The 23,865-nt window shown below is 43.8% G+C and overlaps 1 protein-coding gene across 1 annotated transcript in view; it reads left to right on the top strand.

The window, feature by feature from the left end:
* The first annotated feature begins 1,473 nt into the window (after positions 1 to 1,473).
* Positions 1,474 to 23,865, top strand: part of LOC114566075 (cadherin-7-like) — a 31,061-nt gene continuing 8,669 nt past the window's right edge. Inside the window, exons 1-8 of the mRNA XM_028594410.1 lie at positions 1,474 to 1,707; positions 3,396 to 3,690; positions 5,105 to 5,224; positions 10,339 to 10,506; positions 11,383 to 11,570; positions 21,045 to 21,298; positions 21,716 to 21,852; positions 22,994 to 23,115. Of these exons, the coding sequence (XP_028450211.1) occupies positions 1,474 to 1,707; positions 3,396 to 3,690; positions 5,105 to 5,224; positions 10,339 to 10,506; positions 11,383 to 11,570; positions 21,045 to 21,298; positions 21,716 to 21,852; positions 22,994 to 23,115 (1,518 nt within the window). The remainder of the gene's footprint in view (positions 1,708 to 3,395; positions 3,691 to 5,104; positions 5,225 to 10,338; positions 10,507 to 11,382; positions 11,571 to 21,044; positions 21,299 to 21,715; positions 21,853 to 22,993; positions 23,116 to 23,865) is intronic.

Raw genomic sequence — 23,865 nt, 5'->3', positions numbered from 1 at the left:
AGTTTGATGTGTTTTTGTGAGACAGTTTGATGTGTTTTTGTGGGACAGTTTGATGTGTTTTTGTGGGACAGTTTGATGTGTTTTTGTGAGACAGTTTGACATGTTTTTGTGAGACAGTTTGATGTGTTTTTGTTAAACAGTTTGATGTGTTTTTGTGAGACAGTTTGACATGTTTTTGTGAGACAGTTTGATGTGTTTTTGTGGGACAGTTTGACATGTTTTTGTGGGACAGTTTGATGTGTTTTTGTGAGACAGTTTGACATGTTTTTGTGAGACAGTTTGATGTGTTTTTGTGGGACAGTTTGATGTGTTTTTGTTAAACAGTTTGATGTGTTTTTGTGAGACAGTTTGACATGTTTTTGTGAGACAGTTTGATGTGTTTTTGTGGGACAGTTTGACATGTTTTTGTGGGACAGTTTGATGTGTTTTTGTGAGACAGTTTGACATGTTTTTGTGGGACAGTTTGACGTGTTTTTGTGAGACAGTTTGACATGTTTTTGTGAGACAGTTTGATGTGTTTTTGTGGGACAGTTTGACATGTTTTTGTGGGACAGTTTGACGTGTTTTTGTGAGACACTTTGACATGTTTTTATGAGACATTTTGATGTGTTTTTGTTAAACGTTTGATGTGTTTTTGTGGGACAGTTTGATGTGTTTTTGTGAGACAGTTTGATGTGTTTTTGTGGGACAGTTTGACATGTTTTTGTGAGACAGTTTGATGTGTTTTTGTGGGACAGTTTGACATGTTTTTGTGGGACAGTTTGATGTGTTTTTGTGAGACAGTTTGACATGTTTTTGTGGGACAGTTTGACGTGTTTTTGTGAGACAGTTTGACATGTTTTTGTGAGACAGTTTGATGTGTTTTTGTGGGACAGTTTGACATGTTTTTGTGGGACAGTTTGACGTGTTTTTGTGAGACACTTTGACATGTTTTTATGAGACATTTTGATGTGTTTTTGTTAAACGTTTGATGTGTTTTTGTGGGACAGTTTGATGTGTTTTTGTGAGACAGTTTGATGTGTTTCTGTGGGACAGTTTGACATGTTTTTGTGAGACAGTTTGATGTGTTTTTGTGGGACCGTTTGACATGTTTTTGTGGGACAGTTTGATGTGTTTTTGTGAGACAGTTTGACATGTTTTTGTGGGACAGTTTGACGTGTTTTTGTGAGACAGTTTGACATGTTTTTGTGAGACAGTTTGATGTGTTTTTGTGGGACAGTTTGACATGTTTTTGTGGGACAGTTTGATGTGTTTTTGTGAGACGGTTTGACATGTTTTTGTGAGACAGTTTGATGTGTTTTTGTGAGACACTTTGATGTGTTTTTGTGAGACAGTTTGATGTGTTTTTGTGAGACAGTTTGATGTGTTTTTGTGGGACAGTTTGATGTGTTTTTGTGGGACAGTTTGATGTGTTTTTGTGAGACAGTTTGACATGTTTTTGTGAGACAGTTTGATGTGTTTTTCCCATCAGAGATGAGGTCTGGTCTGTGGTTTCTGAGCATGCTCAGTGCGTTTGTGTCCCTGTGGGAGGAGTCTGGCTGCGAGGCGATGACTCTGAACTCCGTCCTCCTCCATCCGGTGCCCAGAGGACAAGGAGCAACCGGAGAAGGAGTCCAGCAGAGAAGGAGGAGGAGGAGGAGCTGGGTGTGGAACCAGTTCTTCGTCCTGGAGGAGTACACCGGAGACGAGCCACTGTACATCGGGAAGGTACGGCGCTTTAATTGTTAAATCATCACTGAGAGTCCGTCTGGTCTTAGCCTAGAAATCTAGACGATGTAATCTGCAGCCAGGTTCGTCTAGCAACTCTCCGTTGGCTTGCGAGCTAGAAAAACCAAATTCTTGTCAGGCCAATCACATGGTGTATAGAGTGCGTGGGCGGGGCTTATGGCTGCTGCTGCTGCTGGTGAACAGAGGTCTTCTGGAAGACTTGGAGTTCAGCTTTTCTTTGAGCAAAGAACAAAGAACGACTCTGAAGTCATTCTTAAAAAAGGAAGATGTGTTCAGAGTTTAAAGTTTAATCTATCAGCTAGCCTTGCTCTGATTGGTTGGAGAGCTATACTATTGGTGCAGAGAGAATTTGAAAGACAACCGTTAATCCCGCCCCTCAGATTGAGCCCAGCCAATGGGGAGTTCCCAGACCCAACATCTGGATGTGGGGCTGGCTGGTCAGGCTAGTCTGGTCTGGTTCTGACTTCACACTTTGAGAACATGTTTTTGTTCTGATTCTGAGTGAAACAGCTCCACCTGCTGGACACTTTAAATCATTAGGGCCTGAGCATGAAAGTGCAACGCACAAACCTATTGTTTTTGTAAACCTATTGTTTTTGTAAGGATTATTATTATTCCACGACATCACTCTCATTTTTAAGGGGCTTAACATGCTGGAAAACTCGAACCTGGCGAAAACTACAAAGTTCTGTAGTGATTGGGCTCGAGCGCTGTCCGGGGGCTCCATAGCACCCCCTAACGAGCTTCTGAATTCTGTAAAAAATGAGAAGTTAACATACCAAATTTTGAGGCAGCATAGGTCTCATCTTGAAGTCCATGAAGAAATTCTTCCACCTGACAGGAAGTCGGCCATCTTGGTTTTTATGCAAAATTTGTCATTTTACAAACAGCTGTTTTAGGACTTTAGTATGCACGAAAACTCTCGAAGTTGTGCAGGCATGTGCAAAAAAGGAAACTCTTTAATCTGAATTCACATTTAAGCTTGAGAGTGGTATGTTGCTCTATAGCGCCACCTAATTGGTTTTAGCCCTTGGGCACATTTTTGACGGCCTCAATAAATACGAAAACTCACACAAATTGGTGCCAACATAAACACCTGGGAGATTTGTGAGACTGTACGGCGATTTGGCCCATACCTGTAAACGGGCTCCATAGCGCCCCCTAATGCGTGGAAGGCCTTAACTTGGACATAGTTGCTCCGATCTTCACCAGACTTAATACACATATTGCCCTAATCATTGCGGACATATTTACCTTCATTAGCTTAATGTATTCATTTTTCATGTGTTTTACATTCTTTCGAACTCCTCCTAGACGGTGATTCTGATCTTCACCAAACTTTGCAGGTAAAAAGTCATGAAAAGAATTTTGATTGTTGAAAATATGTGAAAGTTAGGGGTGATCAACTTTCTGTAGGTGGCTGTCAAAACAGGAAGTTGCGTATCTTGGCCAAACTTATTCCGATGATCACGAAACTTCACACAGTTGTTCCTTGTCTCATTTTCTCCTTGTCTAATTGTCTCCTTGTCTCGATGTGTCCTTGTCTCCTTGTCTCAATGTGTCCTCGTCTCCTTGTCCCATTTTCTCGATGTGTCCTCGTCTCCTTGTGTCCTTTTCTCATTGTCTCGATGTCTCCTTGTCTCCTTGTCTCATTGTCTTATTGTTAGCTCCACTCTGACCTGGATAAAGGAGACGGTGAGGTGCGGTACGTCCTGACCGGTGAAGGAGCGTCGTCCATCTTCACCATCGATGAGACCACGGGAGACATCCACGCCACCAGGAGGCTGGACCGGGAGCTGCAGGCGTTCTATTCGCTGAGAGCTCAGGCTCGAGATAAAACAACCAATCAGCCTCTGGAACCAGAGTCCCAGTTCATCATCAAAGTCCAGGACATCAACGACAACCAGCCCAAGTTCCTGGATGGACCGCACACAGCCTGGGTCCCCGAGAGGTCGCCAGTTGGTGAGTTCCAACAACTGCAGGGGGACTTGTCAGGAGGAGGATCTCTGAGGATCTCTACTTTTTTTAAATAAAAGTATTGTTGGAACACACTGTGGTACCGTACCCATGTGAGCATTTTATGAACAGTATTGTACTGCAGAAAGTAGTGTGTTGTTATAAAAATGGCGGGAAAAAGGCAATTAATAATGGAAGAGAGACAGACCATCATAACACTTAAGAATGTTGGTCTTTCCTACAGAGAAATTGCAAAGAAAGTCAAGGTGTCAGTGTTCTTCACCATCAAAAGGCACTTAGAAACTGGGGGAAACTCTGACAGGAAGAGGTCTGGCAGACCCAAAGCCACAACAGAATCAGAAGACAAGTTTCTGAGAGTCAACAGCTTGCGTGATAGGCGGCTCACAGGACAACAGCTTCAAGCACAGCTTAATAGTGGTCGGAATAAGAAGTCTCAGTTTCAACTGGAAAGAGAAGACTTGGAGCTGCAGGTTTGATAGGTCCAGTTGCAGCAAGAAAGCCATTGCTAAGATGTCGGAATAAGAAAAAGAGGCTTGCCTGGGCCAAGAAACATCGCCAATGGACTACTGAAGACTGGAAGAAGGTGCTATAGACTGATGAATCAAAATTTAAAATCTTCAGTTCATCACGCAAGATTTTTGCACGCCGTTGAGTAGGCGAAAGGATGGTTCCTCAGTGTGTGACATCAACTGTCAAACATGGAGGAGGAAGCGTGATGGTCTGGGGCTGTTTTGCTGGATCCAGGGTCGGTGATTTGTACAGAGTGAAAGGCACCCTGAACCAAAACGGCTACCACAGTATTTAGCAGTACCATGCAGTACCCTCTGGTATGTGCCTAGTTGGTCAGGGGTTCATCCTACAGCAAGATAATGACCCAAAACATAAGTCCAAGCTATGCCAGAACTACCTTAGCAAAAAAGAACAAGATGGTAAGCTTTAAAACATGGAGTGGCCAGCACAGTCCCCAGACTTAAACCCCATTGAGCTGGTTTGGGATGAACTGGACAGAAAAGTGAAAGCAAAGCAACCTACAAGTGCCACACATTTATGGGAACTTCTGCAACAGAGTTGGGAAGAACTTTCTGAAGAATATTTGATTTCCATTGTAGAAAGAATGCCACGAGTGTGTTTAGCTGTTATATCTGCCAAAGGGGGCTACTCTGATGAGTCAAACATTTAGAATACATTTTGGTTCATATATGATTCCATGATTTATTTTTTAACTTCAGTTGTTTATTTGTTCTATTCTTTCATTTCAGAGTACAGTAAGACATTGAACTGCATGAATTTCAATAAAAACCTGGAAAAATTGGGGTGTTGTAAAACTGTGTGTGTGTCTGTATGTGTGTGTCTGTGTCTGTGTGTGTGTGTGTGTGTGTGTGTGTGTGTGTGTGAGCAGGAACATCAGTGGTGACGGTGGTGGCGACAGACGCTGATGATCCAACGTATGGAAACTCTGCCAGACTGGTTTACAGCATCCTGCAGGGGCCGCCATACTTCTCCGTGGAGCCAAAGACAGGTACGGGACCATTTAGGGTTTCACCAGCTCTCAGACAGTCTGACTGTGTTTCTACGTGTCTAAAACATCTCGTATGCTAGTCTCAGCTGACCTCAGACTAGTCTTTATCCACAACACTACACTTCCGGGATTGCTCCAGTGGTGCACAATATTCCACCGGATGCTTTTCTTTTCACCGATGTGTCCCCTTCCTCTGTGTCTGTGTCGGGGTTCTAACCTCCGGTGGATTTCTGAGGACTATGGTTAACTGCTCCTCAGATCTCTGCAGGGTAAATCCAGACAGCTAGCTAGACTATCTGTCCAATTCATTACATGTCATTTAGCTGACCCTTTTATCCAAAGCGACCTAGAATTGATCTATATATGTCAGAGGTAAAACGCCTCTGGAGCAACTAGGGGTTAAGTGCCTTGCTCAGGGACACATAGGTTGATGTATCACAGTGGGAATTGAACCCAGGTCTCCCACACCAAAGGCATGTGTCATATCTACTGGGCCATCACCTTGTGTTGCAGTCTCTAGCCGTGCTGACTGTGTTCCTCCCCCTCTCTGTAACCTGTAACTGATCCTGAAACATGGGTCTGGTCACAGAGAGAATTAACTCGTCTGCAGGCCGACAGATTAAAATATAAACTGCTTCTGCTCTTAATCACCAGCCAGAGGTCAGAGGTCACGTTCACTTCCTGTTGAGTCAGACTGAAAAACATCACAGAGATCAACTCTCCAGAGCTGCAATAATAATCACAAAAACATGTTTAGTATACTTATATACTCATACATATATACACATATACTCAAAAATATATACTTATATACTCATACATATATACACATATACTCATAGATATGTACTTATATAATCATAGATATATACTTATATACTCATACATATATACACATATACTGATAGATATGTACTTATATAATCATAGATATATACTTATATACTCATACATATATACACATATACTCATAGATATATACTTATATAATCATTGATATATACTTATATACTCATACATATATACTTATATAGTCATACATATATACTTATATACTAGAGTTCTCATCAACAACACATCTTATGTCTGGAATCAGCTGTTTGTAATTATTATTACTTCATTTTATTGTAAATATTCTAATATTTTCTATATATTTCAACATGATTTCTGCAGAAATGTCCCATCATTTTGTTTTTAACAGTTTGGTTTCACCAAAGGTGGAAGATGTGCTCGTTGAATGTGTGTTGTGCTCGTTGAATGTGTGTTGTGCTCGTTGAATGCGTGTTGTGCTCGTTGAATGTGTGTTGTGCTCGTTGAATGCGTGTTGTGCTCGTTGAATGCGTGTTGTGCTCGTTGAATGCGTGTTGTGCTCGTTGAATGTGTGTTGTGCTCGTTGAATGTGTGTTGTGCTCGTTGAATGTGTGTTGTGCTCGTTGAATAAATGATGTGCTTTCGTTGAATGCGTGTTGTGCTCGTTGAATGCGTGTTGTGCTCGTTGAATCGTGTTGTGCTCGTTGAATCGTGTTGTGCTCGTTGAATGTGTGTTGTGCTCGTTGAATGTGTGTTGTGCTCGTTGAATGCGTGTTGTGCTCGTTGAATGCGTGTTGTGCTCGTTGAATGCGTGTTGTGCTCGTTGAATGCGTGTTGTGCTCGTTGAATGCATGTTGTGCTCGTTGAATGCATGATGTGCTCGTTGAATGTGTGTTGTGCTCGTTGAATGCATGATGTGCTCGTTGAATGCGTGTTGTGCTCGTTGAATGCGTGTTGTGCTCGTTGAATGCGTGTTGTGCTCGTTGAATGTGTGTTGTGCTCGTTGAATGCGTGTTGTGCTCGTTGAATGCGTGTTGTGCTCGTTGAATGCATGATGTGCTCGTTGAATGCGTGTTGTGCTCGTTGAATGCGTGTTGTGCTCGTTGAATGCGTGTTGTGCTCGTTGAATGCGTGTTGTGCTCGTTGAATGCATGATGTGCTCGTTGAATGCATGATGTGCTCGTTGAATGCATGATGTGCTTGTTGAATGCATGATGTGCTCGTTGAATGCATGATGTGCTTGTTGAATGCATGATGTGCTCGTTGAATGCATGATGTGCTTGTTGAGTGTGTGTTGTGCTCATTGAATGCATGATGTGCTTGTTGAGTGTGTGTTGTGCTCGTTGAATGCATGATGTGCTCGTTGAATGCATGATGTGCTTGTTGAGTGTGTGTTGTGCTTGTTGAATGCATGTTGAGCTCGTTGAATGTGTGTTGTGCTCGTTGAATGCATGATGTGCTCGTTGAATGCATAATGGGTGAAAGCAATGAGAGATTTGGTCCACACAGATGTCTGTTTCTCTGACTGAGTTCGACTGAGTTCTGACAGAGTTCTGTCAGTTTGAACCGATGATGTAAGCCGACCGTCTCGGACTAATGCCCCATCTCTTAATGAAATCCTGAGTCTTGTCCCGCCATCTCCATCATTTGGTAAAAGGTCATAAAACTCAGTCTGAAGCCATTGAGATAACCTTTCCTATAGACCTTTTTTAATTCCATTGCTAGGCAACAGCCTGGCCCCTTGTTAACTTCCTGTTAGTTGATGCCATTCACATACAGTGCAACAGGAAATCAACTTGGCTCCATTTAGAGTATGTGAAGAGGTCTCTACTGTTGTGGTTATGGACATTTTCTTTGCTTTGGATTCTTCCCTGCGTTGCTTTGTAAGTTTTTTCTCTGAGTTGTTTCCCTGTATTTTTCCTGGCTCTGTGCTGCCGTTTTTTGTTAAATAAATTCTCGAGTCCAAACGTCCTGTCTGCCTTCTCCCTGCATTTGGGTCCTTTAATCCCTGGAAAATATTACATCTACCTAACCAATCTGGTCTCTACCAAAACAATCAGGTCTCTACCTAACCAATCAGGTCTCTATCTAACCAATCAGGTCTCTATCTAACCAATCAGGTATCTATCTAACCAATCTGGTCTCTATCAAACCAATCAGGTCTCTACCTAACCAATCAAGTCTCTATCTAACCAATCAGGTCTCTATCTAACCAATCAGGTCTCTACCTAACCAATCAGGTCTCTATCTAACCAATCTGGTCTCTACCTAACCAATCTGGTCTCTACCTAACCAATCAGGTCTCTATCTAACCAATCAGGTCTCTACCTAACCAATCAGGTCTCTATCTAACCAATCTGGTCTCTACCTAACCAATCAGGTCTCTATCTAACCAATCAGGTCTCTACCTAACCAATCTGGTCTCTACCTAACCAATCAGGTCTCTACCTAACCAATCTGGTCTCTATCTAACCAATCTGGTCTCTACCTAACCAATCTGGTCTCTACCTAACCAATCAGGTCTCTATTGAGATTGTCTCTAGATATTGAGACATTATGACAGATTGTCTCTAGATGTTGAGCCATTATGACAGATTGTATCTAGATGTTGAGACATTATGACAGATTGTCTCTAGATGTGGAGAAATTATGACAGATTGTCTCTAGACGTTGAGACATTATGACAGATTGTCTCTAGATGTTGAGACATTATGACAGATTGTCTCTAGATGTGGAGAAATTATGACAGATTGTCTCTAGATGTTGAGACATTATGACAGGTTGTCTCTAGATGTTGAGACATTATGACAGATTGTCTCTAGATGTTGAGACATTATGACAGATTGTCTCTAGATGTTGAGACATTATGACAGGTTGTCTCTAGATGTTGAGACATTATGACAGATTGTCTCTAGATGTTGAGACATTATGACAGATTGTCTCTAGATGTTGAGACATTATGACAGATTGTCTCTAGATGTTGAGACATTATGACAGGTTGTCTCTAGATGTTGAGACATTATGACAGATTGTCTCTAGATGTTGAGATGTCAAACTTTAATCGTTTCAGTCTTCTAGTGAAGGAAAAACAACTACAGTAGATACATAGAGTTTACAATATCTGAAGATGCTAAGCTAACTGTTGTCACTGTCCTGAAGATGCTAAGCTAACTGTTGTCCCTTTCCTGCAGATGCTAAGCTAACTGTTTTCCCTGTCCTGAAGATGCTAAGCTAACTGTTGTCCCTGTCCTAAACAGTTTAGGGCCAAAATACATTTCTGATCTGCTGCTACACTATGACCCACCTAGACCTCTCAGGTGGTCTGGGACAGGTCTGCCACACTATGACCCACCCAGACCTCTCAGGTGGTCTGGGACAGGTCTGCTACACTATGACCCACCCAGACTTCTCAAGTGGTCTGGGACAGGTCTGCTACACTATGACCCACCCAGACCTCTCAGGTGGTCTGGGACAGGTCTGCTACACTATGACCCACCCAGACCTCTCAGGTGGTCTGGGACAGGTCTGCTACACTATGACCCACCCAGACCTCTCAGGTGGTCTGGGACAGGTCTGCTACACTATGACCCACCCAGACCTCTCAGGTGGTCTGGGACAAGTCTGCTACACTATGACCCACCCAGACCTCTCAGGTGGTCTGGGACAGGTCTGCTACACTATGACCCACCCAGACCTCTCAGGTGGTCTGGGACAGGTCTGCTACACTATGACCCACCCTAACCTCTCAGGTGGTCTGGGACAGGTCTACTACACTATGACCCCCCAGACCTCTCAGGTGGTCTGGGACAGGTCTACTTGTTGTCCCCAGGGTCAGAACTAAACAGGGGGAAGCAGCGTTCAGTTTTTATGCTCCACATATTTGGAACAAACTCCCAGATAACTGCAGGTCTGCAGAAACTCTCAGTTCATTTAAATCAAAGCTAAAGACCTATCTTTCTTTTTGATGTTGCCTTTCTGTAAATAACTGTTCATCTGTTATACTGAAGTTGCATTGATGACACCGTATGACACTCGATAACTGCTCTTTAATGTTTCATTTCTTATACTGCACTGTAACTTTTCAGTTACTTCGCGTATTTTATCTCTCAGTTCTTTAAATTCTTATACTGCACTATCAGTTTTATTCTTGTCTTTTAATGTTTTAATTGGTTTTTAATCGTATTCTAACTGCTCTATAATATTTTATGTAAAGCACTCTGAATTGCCCTGTTGCTGAAATGTGCTATACAAATAAAGCTGCCTTGCCTTGTCCTGAAGATGCTAAGCTAACTGTTGTCCGGTAGGCGTGGTGCGGACAGCGCTGGCGGACCTGGACCGGGAGGTGCGGGACCATTTCCTGTTGGTAATTCAGGCCAAAGACATGATTGGTCAGATGGGCGGTCTGACAGGAACAACGTCTGTTACCGTGATGCTGACGGACGTCAACGACAACCCACCGCGCTTCCCCCGCAGTGAGTCTGACCTCTGACCTTTAGATATGACCTCTAACCTTTAGATATGACCTCTGACCTTTAGATATGACCTCTGACCTCTAACCTTTAGATATGACCTCTGACCTTTAGATATGACCTCTAACCTTTAGATATGACCTCTGACCTGTAGATATGACCTCTGACCTCTAACCTTTAGATATGACCTCTGACCTCTAACCTTTAGATATGACCTCTGACCTGTAGATATGACCTCTGACCTCTAACCTTTAGATATGACCTCTGACCTTTAGATATGACCCCTGACCTTTAGATATGACCTCTGACCTTTAGATTTGACCTCTGACCTCTGACCTTTAGATATGACCTCTGACCTCTAACCTTTAGATAGGACTTCTGACCTTTAGATATGACCCCTGACCTTTAGATTTGACCTCTGACCTCTGACCTTTAGATATGACCTCTGACCTCTAACCTTTAGATATGATCTCTGACCTTTAGATATGACCTCTGACCTTTAGATTTGACCTCTGACCTTTAGATATGACCTCTGACCTTTAGATATGACCCCTGACCTTTAGATATGACCTCTGACCTCTAACCTTTAGATAGGACTTCTGACCTTTAGATATGATCTCTGACCTTTAGATATGACCTCTGACCTCTGACCTTTAGATATGACCTCTGACCTTTAGACATGACCTCTGACCTTTACATATGACCTCTAACCTTTAGATATGACATCATAGACACACTGAAGATGACACGTTACACCAGCTGTGTGTCTGTGTGTGTGTGTGTGTGTCTCTGTGTGTGTGTGTGTCTGTGTGTGTGTGTGTGTGTGTGTGTGTGTGTGTGTGTGTGTGTGTGTGTGTGTGTGTGTGTGTGTGTCTGCAGGGAGCTACCAGTTCCGGGTCCCAGAGTCGGCTCTGGTTTCGGCCGTGGTCGCTAAGATCAAAGCTCTGGATCCAGACCTGGGTCCGAACGCTGAGATGGACTACAGGATCCTGGAGGGGGACGGACTGGGAACCTTCCAGATCATCACAGAGCCAAACACACAGGAAGGACTGCTCACTCTGCAGAAGGTACTGGACCAGACACACAGACAGACAGACAGACAGACAGACAGACAGACAGACAGACAGACAGACTCACTCTGCAGAAGGTACTGGACCAGCCTCATAAAACATCCGTACATACAGTACAACGTAACTGTGTCCATGCTCGGAGAAAGTTCTGGTTTATTACAGTTTTTCTCAGTCGCTTTGGTACATTTCTCAAAACTACCTGTTCAATCTTCACATCATCAAAACAGCAGTTTCTCATTTCATTGAACAAGTTGCAAATGCTTTGGTACATCCATGCAGATGATGATGTACAATTCTCTGCTGTTTCCTACCTTATCAATCGCTTATGTCATGTTGATCAAAATGTATTATAATGGGTCTCTGTTGAATACCCCCCACAACATTTAGGCATTAGTTCATAGCATAAGTCTTTACATGCAAAATGGTTGAACAAGTTGTCATAATATGTCAAGCATATTTCTATACATTTCCATTAGACTTTCTTTTCTAAACCTGTCCTGAATTGGTAAATTGCTCCCAGGTCAATCTTGACTTCCTCTAACAAAGGTGCAGCTCATGAACCATCAACTGGCAAGTGTGTGTGTGTGTATATACACACACACACACACACACACACACACACACACACACACACACACACACAGAGATGAGATTTTAAGGAATGTGCAGCTCTGAACTCTGTCTGTTTGATTGTTGCATTAGTGAGATTTCTCTGCAACGTCCCAATGGAGATCTCTTCTGCTCAACAGCTGCTGACAAACATCAGTTTGTTTTAAAGTCAGATTTCTCTCAGTGATGAAAACATTAAATCAGATTTCTCTCAGTGATGAAAACATTAAATCAGATTTCTCTCAGTGATGAAAACATTAAATCAGATTTCTCTCAGTGATGAAAACATTAAATCAGATTTCTCTCAGTGATGTAAACATTAAATCAGATTTCTCTCAGTGATGAAAACATTAAATCAGATTTCTCTCAGTGATGTAAACATTAAATCAGATTTCTCTCAGTGATGTAAACATTAAATCAGATTTCTCTCAGTGATGTAAACATTAAATCAGATTTTTCTCAGTGATGAAAACATTAAATCAGATTTTGCTCAGTGATGTAAACATTAAATCAGATTTTTCTCAGTGATGAAAACATTAAATCAGATTTTGCTCAGTGATGAAAACATTAAATCAGATTTTGCTCAGTGATGAAAACATTAAATCAGATTTCTCTCAGTGATGTAAACATTAAATCAGATTTCTCTCAGTGATGTAAACATTAAATCAGATTTCTCTCAGTGATGTAAACATTAAATCAGATTTTTCTCAGTGATGAAAACATTAAATCAGATTTTGCTCAGTGATGAAAACATTAAATCAGATTTTGCTCAGTGATGTAAACATTAAATCAGATTTTTCTCAGTGATGAAAACATTAAATCAGATTTTGCTCAGTGATGAAAACATTAAATCAGATTTTGCTCAGTGATGAAAACATTAAATCAGATTTCTCTCAGTGATGTAAACATTAAATCAGATTTCTCTCAGTGATGAAAACATTAAATCAGATTTCTCTCAGTGATGTAAACATTAAATCAGATTTCTCTCAGTGATGAAAACATTAAATCAGATTTCTCTCAGTGATGAAAACATTAAATCAGATTTTGCTCAGTGATGAAAACATTAAATCAGATTTTTCTCAGTGATGAAAACATTAAATCACATTTCTCTCAGTGATGTAAACATTAAATCACATTTCTCTCAGTGATGAAAATATTAAATCACATTTCTCTCAGTGATGAAAACATTAAATCACATTTCTCTCAGTGATGTAAACATTAAATCAGATTTCTCTCAGTGATGAAAACATTAAATCACATTTCTCTCAGTGATGAAAACATTAAATCACATTTCTCTCAGTGATGTAAACATTAAATCACATTTCTCTCAGTGATGAAAACATTAAATCACATTTCTCTCAGTGATGTAAACATTAAATCAGATTTCTCTCAGTGATGTAAACAGATGTAAACACTAAATCAGATTTCTCTCAGTGATGCAAACATTAAATCAGATTTCTCTCAGTGATGTAAACACTAAATCAGATTTCTCTCAGTGATGCAAACACTAAATCAGATTTCTCTCAGTGATACAAACACTAAATCAGATTTCTCTCAGTGATGTAAACATTAAATCAGATTTCTCTCAGTGATGTAAACACTAAATCAGATTTCTCTCAGTGATGTAAACACTAAATCAGATTTCTCTCAGTGATGTAAACACTAAATCAGATTTCTCTCAGTGATGTAAACACTAAATCAGATTTCTCTGTGATGTAAACACTAAATCAGATTTCTCTCAGTGATGTAAACACTAAATCAGATTTCTGTCAGTGATGTAAACACTAAATCAGATTTCTCTCAGTGATGTAAACACTAAATCAGATTTCTCTGTGATGTAAACACTAAATCAGATTTCTCTCAGTGATGCAAACATTAAATCAGATTTCTCTCAGTGATGTAAACACTAAATCAGATTTCTCTCAGTGATGAAAACACTAAATCAGATTTCTCTCAGTGATACAAACACTACATCTGAAAGCAATCTCTGTTGATCAATAATCTTGAGAACATATTAGTAATGTAAGATTTGTTCTTTTAAATCAAAACTTAATATGATGTGGTGAGATATTAAAGTTAATGTCGAAATAACATGCCTGGATGAAAGGATGAGTGGATGAAAGGATGGATGGATGAGTGGATGAATGGATGAAAGGATGAATGGATGAGTGGATGGATGAAAGGATGGATGGATGGATGGATGAGTGGATGAATGGATGAAAGGATGAATGGATGAGTGGATGGATGAAAGGATGGATGGATGGATGGATGGAAGGATGAGTGGATGGATGGATGAAAGGATGGATGAATGGATGGTTGGATGAATGGATGAATGGTGTCTCTCATTCAACAGTGTTTACCAACTCCACCAGACCAGACTGGACATGTCAGACTCTACCAACTCCACCAGACCAAACTGGACATGTAAGACTCTACCAACTCCACCAGACCAGACTGTACATGCCAGACTCTACCAACTCCACCAGACCAGACTGGACATGTCAGACTCTACCAACTCCACCAGACCAGACTGTACATGCCAGACTCTACCAACTCCACCAGACAAGACTGGACATGCCAGACTCTACCAACTCCACCAGACCAGACTGGACATGTCAGACTCTACCAACTCCACCAGACCAGACTGGACATGTCAGACTCTACCAACTCCACCAGACCAGACTGTACATGCCAGACTCTACCAACTCCACCAGACAAGACTGGACATGTCAGACTCTACCAACTCCACCAGACCAGACTGGACATGTCAGACTCTACCAACTCCACCAGACCAAACTGGACATGTCAGACTCTACCAACTCCACCAGACCAGACTGGACATGTCAGACTCTACCAACTCCACCAGAAAGACTGGACATGTCAGACTCTACCAACTCCACCAGACCAGACTGGACATGTCAGACTCTACCAACTCCACCAGACAAGACTGGACTTTTCAGACTCTACCAACTCCACCAGACCAAACTGGACAGGCCAGACTCTACCAACTCCACCAGACCAGACTGGACATGTCAGACTCTACCAACTCCACCAGACCAAACTGGACATGCCAGACTCTACCAACTCCACCAGACCAGACTGGACATGTCAGACTCTACCAACTCCACCAGACCAAACTGGACATGCCAGACTCTACCAACTCCACCAGACAAGACTGGACATGTCAGACTCTACCAACTCCACCAGACCAGACTGGACATGTCAGACTCTACCAACTCCACCAGAAAGACTGGACATGTCAGACTCTACCAACTCCACCAGACAAGACTGGACATGTCAGACTCTACCAACTCCACCAGACAAGACTGGACATGTCAGACTCTACCAACTCCACCAGACAAGACTGGACATGTCAGACTCTACCAACTCCACCAGACAAGACTAGACATGTCAGACTCTACCAACTCCACCAGACCAAACTGGACATGTCAGACTCTACCAACTCCACCAGACCAAACTGGACATACCAGACTCTACCAACTCCACCAGACCAAACTGGACATGCCAGACTCTACCAACTCCACCAGACCAAACTGGACATGTCAGACTCTACCAACTCCACCAGACCAAACTGGACATGTCAGACTCTACCAACTCCACCAGACCAGACTGGACATGTCAGACTCTACCAACTCCACCAGACCAGACTGTACATGCCAGACTCTACCAACTCCACCAGACCAAACTGGACATGTCAGACTCTACCAACTCCACCAGACCAGACTGGACATGTCAGATTCTACCAACTCCACCAGAAAGACTGGACATGTCAGACTCTACCAACTCCACCAGACAAGACTGGACATGTCAGACTCTACCAACTCCACCAGATCAGACTGGACATGTCAGACTCTACCAACTCCACCAGACAAGACTGGACTTGTCAGACTCTACCAACTCCACCAGACCAAACTGGACATGCCAGACTCTACCAACTCCACCAGACCAGACTGGACATGTCATACTCTACCAACTCCACCAGACCAAACTGGACATGCCAGACTCTACCAACTCCACCAGACCAGACTGGACATGTCAGACTCTACCAACTCCACCAGACCAAACTGGACATGCCAGACTCTACCAACTCCACCAGACAAGACTGGACATGTCAGACTCTACCAACTCCACCAGACCAGACTGGACATGTCAGACTCTACCAACTCCACCAGAAAGACTGGACATGTCAGACTCTACCAACTCCACCAGACAAGACTGGACATGTCAGACTCTACCAACTCCACCAGACAAGACTGGACATGTCAGACTCTACCAACTCCACCAGACCAGACTGGACATGTCAGACTCTACCAACTCCACCAGACCAAACTGGACATGCCAGACTCTACCAACTCCACCAGACAAGACTGGACATGTCAGACTCTACCAACTCCACCAGACCAGACTGGACATGTCAGACTCTACCAACTCCACCAGAAAGACTGGACATGTCAGACTCTACCAACTCCACCAGACAAGACTGGACATGTCAGACTCTACCAACTCCACCAGACAAGACTGGACATGTCAGACTCTACCAACTCCACCAGACCAAACTGGACATGTCAGACTCTACCAACTCCACCAGACCAAACTGGACATGTCAGACTCTACCAACTCCACCAGACCAGACTGGACATGTCAGACTCTACCAACTCCACCAGACCAGACTGGACATGTCAGACTCTACCAACTCCACCAGACAAGACTGGACTTGTCAGACTCTACCAACTCCACCAGACCAAACTGGACATGCCAGACTCTACCAACTCCACCAGACCAGACTGGACATGTCAGACTCTACCAACTCCACCAGACCAAACTGGACATGCCAGACTCTACCAACTCCACCAGACCAGACTGGACATGTCAGACTCTACCAACTCCACCAGACCAAACTGGACATGCCAGACTCTACCAACTCCACCAGACAAGACTGGACATGTCAGACTCTACCAACTCCACCAGACCAGACTGGACATGTCAGACTCTACCAACTCCACCAGAAAGACTGGACATGTCAGACTCTACCAACTCCACCAGACAAGACTGGACATGTCAGACTCTACCAACTCCACCAGACAAGACTGGACATGTCAGACTCTACCAACTCCACCAGACCAAACTGGACATGTCAGACTCTACCAACTCCACCAGACCAAACTGGACATGTCAGACTCTACCAACTCCACCAGACCAGACTGGACATGTCAGACTCTACCAACTCCACCAGACCAAACTGGACATGTCAGACTCTACCAACTCCACCAGACCAGACTGGACATGTCAGACTCTACCAACTCCACCAGAAAGACTGGACATGTCAGACTCTACCAACTCCACCAGACCAGACTGGACATGTCAGACTCTACCAACTCCACCAGACAAGACTGGACTTTTCAGACTCTACCAACTGCACCAGACCAAACTGGACAGGCCAGACTCTACCAACTCCACCAGACCAGACTGGACATGTCAGACTCTACCAACTCCACCAGACCAAACTGGACATGCCAGACTCTACCAACTCCACCAGACCAGACTGGACATGTCAGACTCTACCAACTCCACCAGACCAAACTGGACATGCCAGACTCTACCAACTCCACCAGACAAGACTGGACATGTCAGACTCTACCAACTCCACCAGACCAGACTGGACATGTCAGACTCTACCAACTCCACCAGAAAGACTGGACATGTCAGACTCTACCAACTCCACCAGACAAGACTGGACATGTCAGACTCTACCAACTCCACCAGACAAGACTGGACATGTCAGAATCTACCAACTCCACCAGACAAGACTGGACATGTCAGACTCTACCAACTCCACCAGACAAGACTAGACATGTCAGACTCTACCAACTCCACCAGACCAAACTGGACATGTCAGACTCTACCAACTCCACCAGACCAAACTGGACATGTCAGACTCTACCAACTCCACCAGACCAAACTGGACATGTCAGACTCTACCAACTCCACCAGACCAGACTGGACCTGTCAGACTCTACCAACTCCACCAGACCAGACTGTACATGCCAGACTCTACCAACTCCACCAGACAAGACTGGACATGTCAGACTCTACCAACTCCACCAGACCAGACTGGACATGTCAGACTCTACCAACTCCACCAGACCAAACTGGACATGTCAGACTCTACCAACTCCACCAGACCAGACTGGACATGTCAGATTCTACCAACTCCACCAGAAAGACTGGACATGTCAGACTCTACCAACTCCACCAGACAAGACTGGACATGTCAGACTCTACCAACTCCACCAGACCAGACTGGACATGTCAGACTCTACCAACTCCACCAGACAAGACTGGACTTGTCAGACTCTACCAACTCCACCAGACCAAACTGGACATGCCAGACTCTACCAACTCCACCAGACCAGACTGGACATGTCAGACTCTACCAACTCCACCAGACCAAACTGGACATGCCAGACTCTACCAACTCCACCAGACCAGACTGGACATGTCAGACTCTACCAACTCCACCAGACCAAACTGGACATGCCAGACTCTACCAACTCCACCAGACAAGACTGGACATGTCAGACTCTACCAACTCCACCAGACCAGACTGGACATGTCAGACTCTACCAACTCCACCAGACAAGACTGGACATGTCAGACTCTACCAACTCCACCAGACCAAACTGGACATGCCAGACTCTACCAACTCCACCAGACAAGACTGGACATGTCAGACTCTACCAACTCCACCAGACCAGACTGGACATGTCAGACTCTACCAACTCCACCAGACAAGACTAGACATGTCAGACTCTACCAACTCCACCAGACCAAACTGGACATGTCAGACTCTACCAACTCCACCAGACCAAACTGGACATACCAGACTCTACCAACTCCACCAGACCAAACTGGACATGCCAGACTCTACCAACTCCACCAGACCAAACTGGACATGTCAGACTCTACCAATTCCACCAGACCAGACTGGACATACCAGACTCTACCAACTCCACCAGACAAGACTGGATATGTCAGACTCTACCAACTCCACCAGACCAGACTGGACATGTCAGACTCTACCAACTCCACCAGACAAGACTGGACATGTCAGACTCTACCAACTCCACCAGACCAAACTGGACATGCCAGACTCTACCAACTCCACCAGACAAGACTGGACATGTCAGACTCTACCAACTCCACCAGACCAAACTGGACATGCCAGACTCTACCAACTCCACCAGACCAGACTGGACATGTCAGACTCTACCAACTCCACCAGACCAAACTGGACATGCCAGACTCTACCAACTCCACCAGACAAGACTGGACATGTCAGACTCTACCAACTCCACCAGACCAGACTGGACATGTCAGACTCTACCAACTCCACCAGACCAAACTGGACATGCCAGACTCTACCAACTCCACCAGACAAGACTGGACATGTCAGACTCTACCAACTCCACCAGACCAGACTGGACATGTCAGACTCTACCAACTCCACCAGACCAAACTGGACATGTCAGACTCTACCAACTCCACCAGACCAGACTGGACATGTCAGACTCTACCAACTCCACCAGAAAGACTGGACATGTCAGACTCAACCAACTCCACCAGACAAGACTGGACATGTCGGACTCTACCAACTCCACCAGACCAAACTGGACATGTCAGACTCTACCAACTCCACCAGACAAGACTGGACATGTCAGACTCTACCAACTCCACCAGACCAAACTGGACATGCCAGACTCTACCAACTCCACCAGACCAGACTGGACATGTCAGACTCTACCAACTCCACCAGACCAAACTGGACATGCCAGACTCTACCAACTCCACCAGACCAGACTGGACATGTCAGACTCTACCAACTCCACCAGACCAAACTGGACATGTCAGACTCTACCAACTCCACCAGACAAGACTGGACATGTCAGACTCTACCAACTCCACCAGACCAAACTGGACATGCCAGACTCTACCAACTCCACCAGACAAGACTGGACATGTCAGACTCTACCAACTCCACCAGACCAGACTGGACATGTCAGACTCTACCAACTACCAACTCCACCAGACAAGACTGGACATGTCAGACTCTACCAACTCCACCAGACAAGACTGGACATGTCAGACTCTACCAACTCCACCAGACAAGACTAGACATGTCAGACTCTACCAACTCCACCAGACCAAACTGGACATGTCAGACTCTACCAACTCCACCAGACCAAACTGGACATACCAGACTCTACCAACTCCACCAGACCAAACTGGACATGCCAGACTCTACCTACTCCACCAGACCAAACTGGACATGTCAGACTCTACCAACTCCACCAGACCAGACTGGACATACCAGACTCTACCAACTCCACCAGACCAAACTGGACATGCCAGACTCTACCTACTCCACCAGACCAAACTGGACATGTCAGACTCTACCAACTCCACCAGACCAGACTGGACATACCAGACTCTACCAACTCCACCAGACAAGACTGGATATGTCAGACTCTACCAACTCCACCAGACCAAACTGGACATGCCAGACTCTACCAACTCCACCAGACCAAACTGGACATGCCAGACTCTACCAACTCCACCAGACAAGACTGGACATGTCAGACTCTACCAACTCCACCAGACAAGACTGGACATGTCAGACTCTACCAACTCCACCAGACAAGACTGGACATGTCAGACTCTACCAACTCCACCAGACCAGACTGGAAAGACGGTCGGCCCACGCTGACCCAACTGGTGTTTGTTGTAAGCTCCTTCTAACAGGAAGTTATCTCTAGACTCTAACAGGAAGTTTCCTCTCTGCAGACTTTGGATTTTGAGACGCGGCCGATCTTCTCGCTGCGCGTTGAGGCGTCCAACCGCTACGTGGACGCCCGTTTCCTGGCGCCCGGCGCCTTCAGCGACGTGGTGGCGGTCCGGCTGCTGGTGGAGAACGTTGACGAGCCGCCGCTGTTCTCCTCCGCGGGAGCCACGATGCAGATCTCAGAGGCAGCGCCGATCGGCACGGACCTGGGATCAGTTTCAGCTCGAGACCCAGATGCCAGAAACAGCCCCGTCAGGTAGGAAACAGTCAGTCAGGAAACAGTCAGTTAAGAAACAGTGAGACAGGAAATGGTCAGTCAGGTACGAAATATTTATATAAATAAATAATAATTTGCCATTTTTAATTCTTTTTTTCAATTTATTTGACATTTTGTTTCAAAGTTTTTGTAACTTACTCAGACTTCTGTAAACGATGCATCTCTCTCCAATCGTTTGGTCCCATTTGTCTCCAATCGTTTGTTCCCATTTGTCTCCAATCGTTTGTTCCCATTTGTCTCCAATCGTTTGGTCCCATTTGTCTCCAATCGTTTGGTCCCATTTGTCTCCAATCGTTTGGTCCCATTTGTCTCCAATCGTTTGGTCCCATTTGTGTCCAATCGTTCCAGGCAGCGTGCTGAATCGTCAGGGTTAGTCACATGTTTGTGTGTTTACAGGTATTCTATCGACAGGAAGTCGGACGTGGAGCGTTACTTTACCATCGACAGCATTTCAGGAGTCATCACAACCGCCAGACCTCTGGACCGAGAGACGGTCGCTGTGCACAACATCACCATCCTCGCTACAGAGACCCGTAAGTTATGGAAACATAGTTATTGATACACACATGTAGACATGTATAGTATATATACATACTACCAGTATATACCATACTACCAGTATATTCAATTCAATTTTCAATTTTATTTATAGTATCAAATCATAACACGAGTTATCTCGAGACAGATAGAGTAGGTCTAGACCACACTCTATAATTTACAAAGCCCCAACAATTACAGTAATTCCCTCAAGAGTAAGCAGTGCGACAGTGGCGAGGAAAAACTCCCTCTTGGGAAGAAACCTGGGACGGACGCAGGCTCTTGGTATATACCATACTACCAGTATATACATACTACCAGTATATACATACTACCAGTATATACCATACTACCAGTATATACATACTACCAGTATATACATACTACCAGTATATACCTTACTACCAGTATATACCATACTACCAGTATATACATACTACCAGTATATACCATACTACCAGTATATACATACTACCAGTATATACCATACTACCAGTATATACCATACTACCAGTATATACATACTACCAGTATATACCATACTACCAGTATATACCATACTACCAGTATATACCTTACTACCAGTATATACCATACTACCAGTATATACATACTACCAGTATATACCATACTACCAGTATATACATACTACCAGTATATACCATACTACCAGTATATACATACTACCAGTATATACCATACTACCAGTATATACATACTACCAGTATATACCATACTACCAGTATATACCTTACTACCAGTATATACCATACTACCAGTATATACATACTACCAGTATATACCATACTACCAGTATATACATACTACCAGTATATACATACTACCAGTATATACCATACTACCAGTATATACATACTACCAGTATATACCATACTACCAGTATATACCTTACTACCAGTATATACATACTACCAGTATATACCATACTACCAGTATATACATACTACCAGTATATACCATACTACTTAATCTTGACCCATTTTTCTGCGTTTTTTTAACTTTTTTAAATATGTCTGAGAATCTTGTCATTTCATAGTTTGTGTGTGTGTTTTTGTGTGTATATGTGTGTGTGTGTGTGTGTGTGTGTGTGTGTGTGTGTGTGTGTGTGTGTGTCAGTAAATGTGTCTCAGGTGGGGAAAGCTGTGGTTCTGGTCTCCGTGACGGACGTTAACGACAATGCTCCGAGCTTCGCCATCGAGTATCAACCGTTGGTCTGCGAGGACACTGAACCTGGACAGGTGAACGTCGGTCTTCTCCTGTCAGTTCATCAGGACTTTTCAATCGGCTTAAACACCATTTATTCTGAACAAAATGTTAAAATATATCTTACAGATAAAAAGGGTTATAAGAAAATATAATGTCCTTAAGAACAAGAACTAAACAGCTACATCTTCTCTCTCGAAACATAAAAAACTGTTTTTAAATAAATCTACAACAACCCTGACGGAGACGAACCTCCGAGAGACGGACACACAGAACAGTCTCAGAAGTCTTGATTTTTTTGTTGTTTCCAGAAACTTCATGACATGTGATTATCTGGTTTATTTTTGCTTTTATAATCACAAAGTCAGAGTTTCAGCTGAGATTATCGTATTGGTCCAAATATAAGACGATGAAATGCTGCGTTATTGACTTTAGACCAGGTTTTTGTTAGTCAATGGAGCGATCACTTCCCACTGCCTCAAGATAGCAATACACCCAGAATGCACCTGAACACACCTCCCTGTAAGACCATCATGCCCAGAATGCACCTGAACACATCTCCCTGTAAGACCAGCACGCCAAGAATGTACCTGAACACACCTCCCTGTAAGACCAACATGCCCAGAATGCACCTGAACACACCTCCCTGTAAGACCAGAATGCACCTGAACACACCTCCCTGTAAGACCAGCACGCCAAGAATGCACCTGAACACACCTCCCTGTAAGACCAGCACGCCCATGGGCCATAGATGGGAGCAGGTGCATTTGCTGTTTAAATTACGT

Source organism: Perca flavescens, chromosome 12, assembly GCF_004354835.1.
Source record: "Perca flavescens isolate YP-PL-M2 chromosome 12, PFLA_1.0, whole genome shotgun sequence".
Taxonomy (NCBI): Eukaryota; Metazoa; Chordata; class Actinopteri; order Perciformes; family Percidae; genus Perca; species Perca flavescens.
The sequence above is the reverse complement of the archived record's forward strand: the minus strand, read 5'-3'. Positions and strand labels throughout refer to the sequence as shown.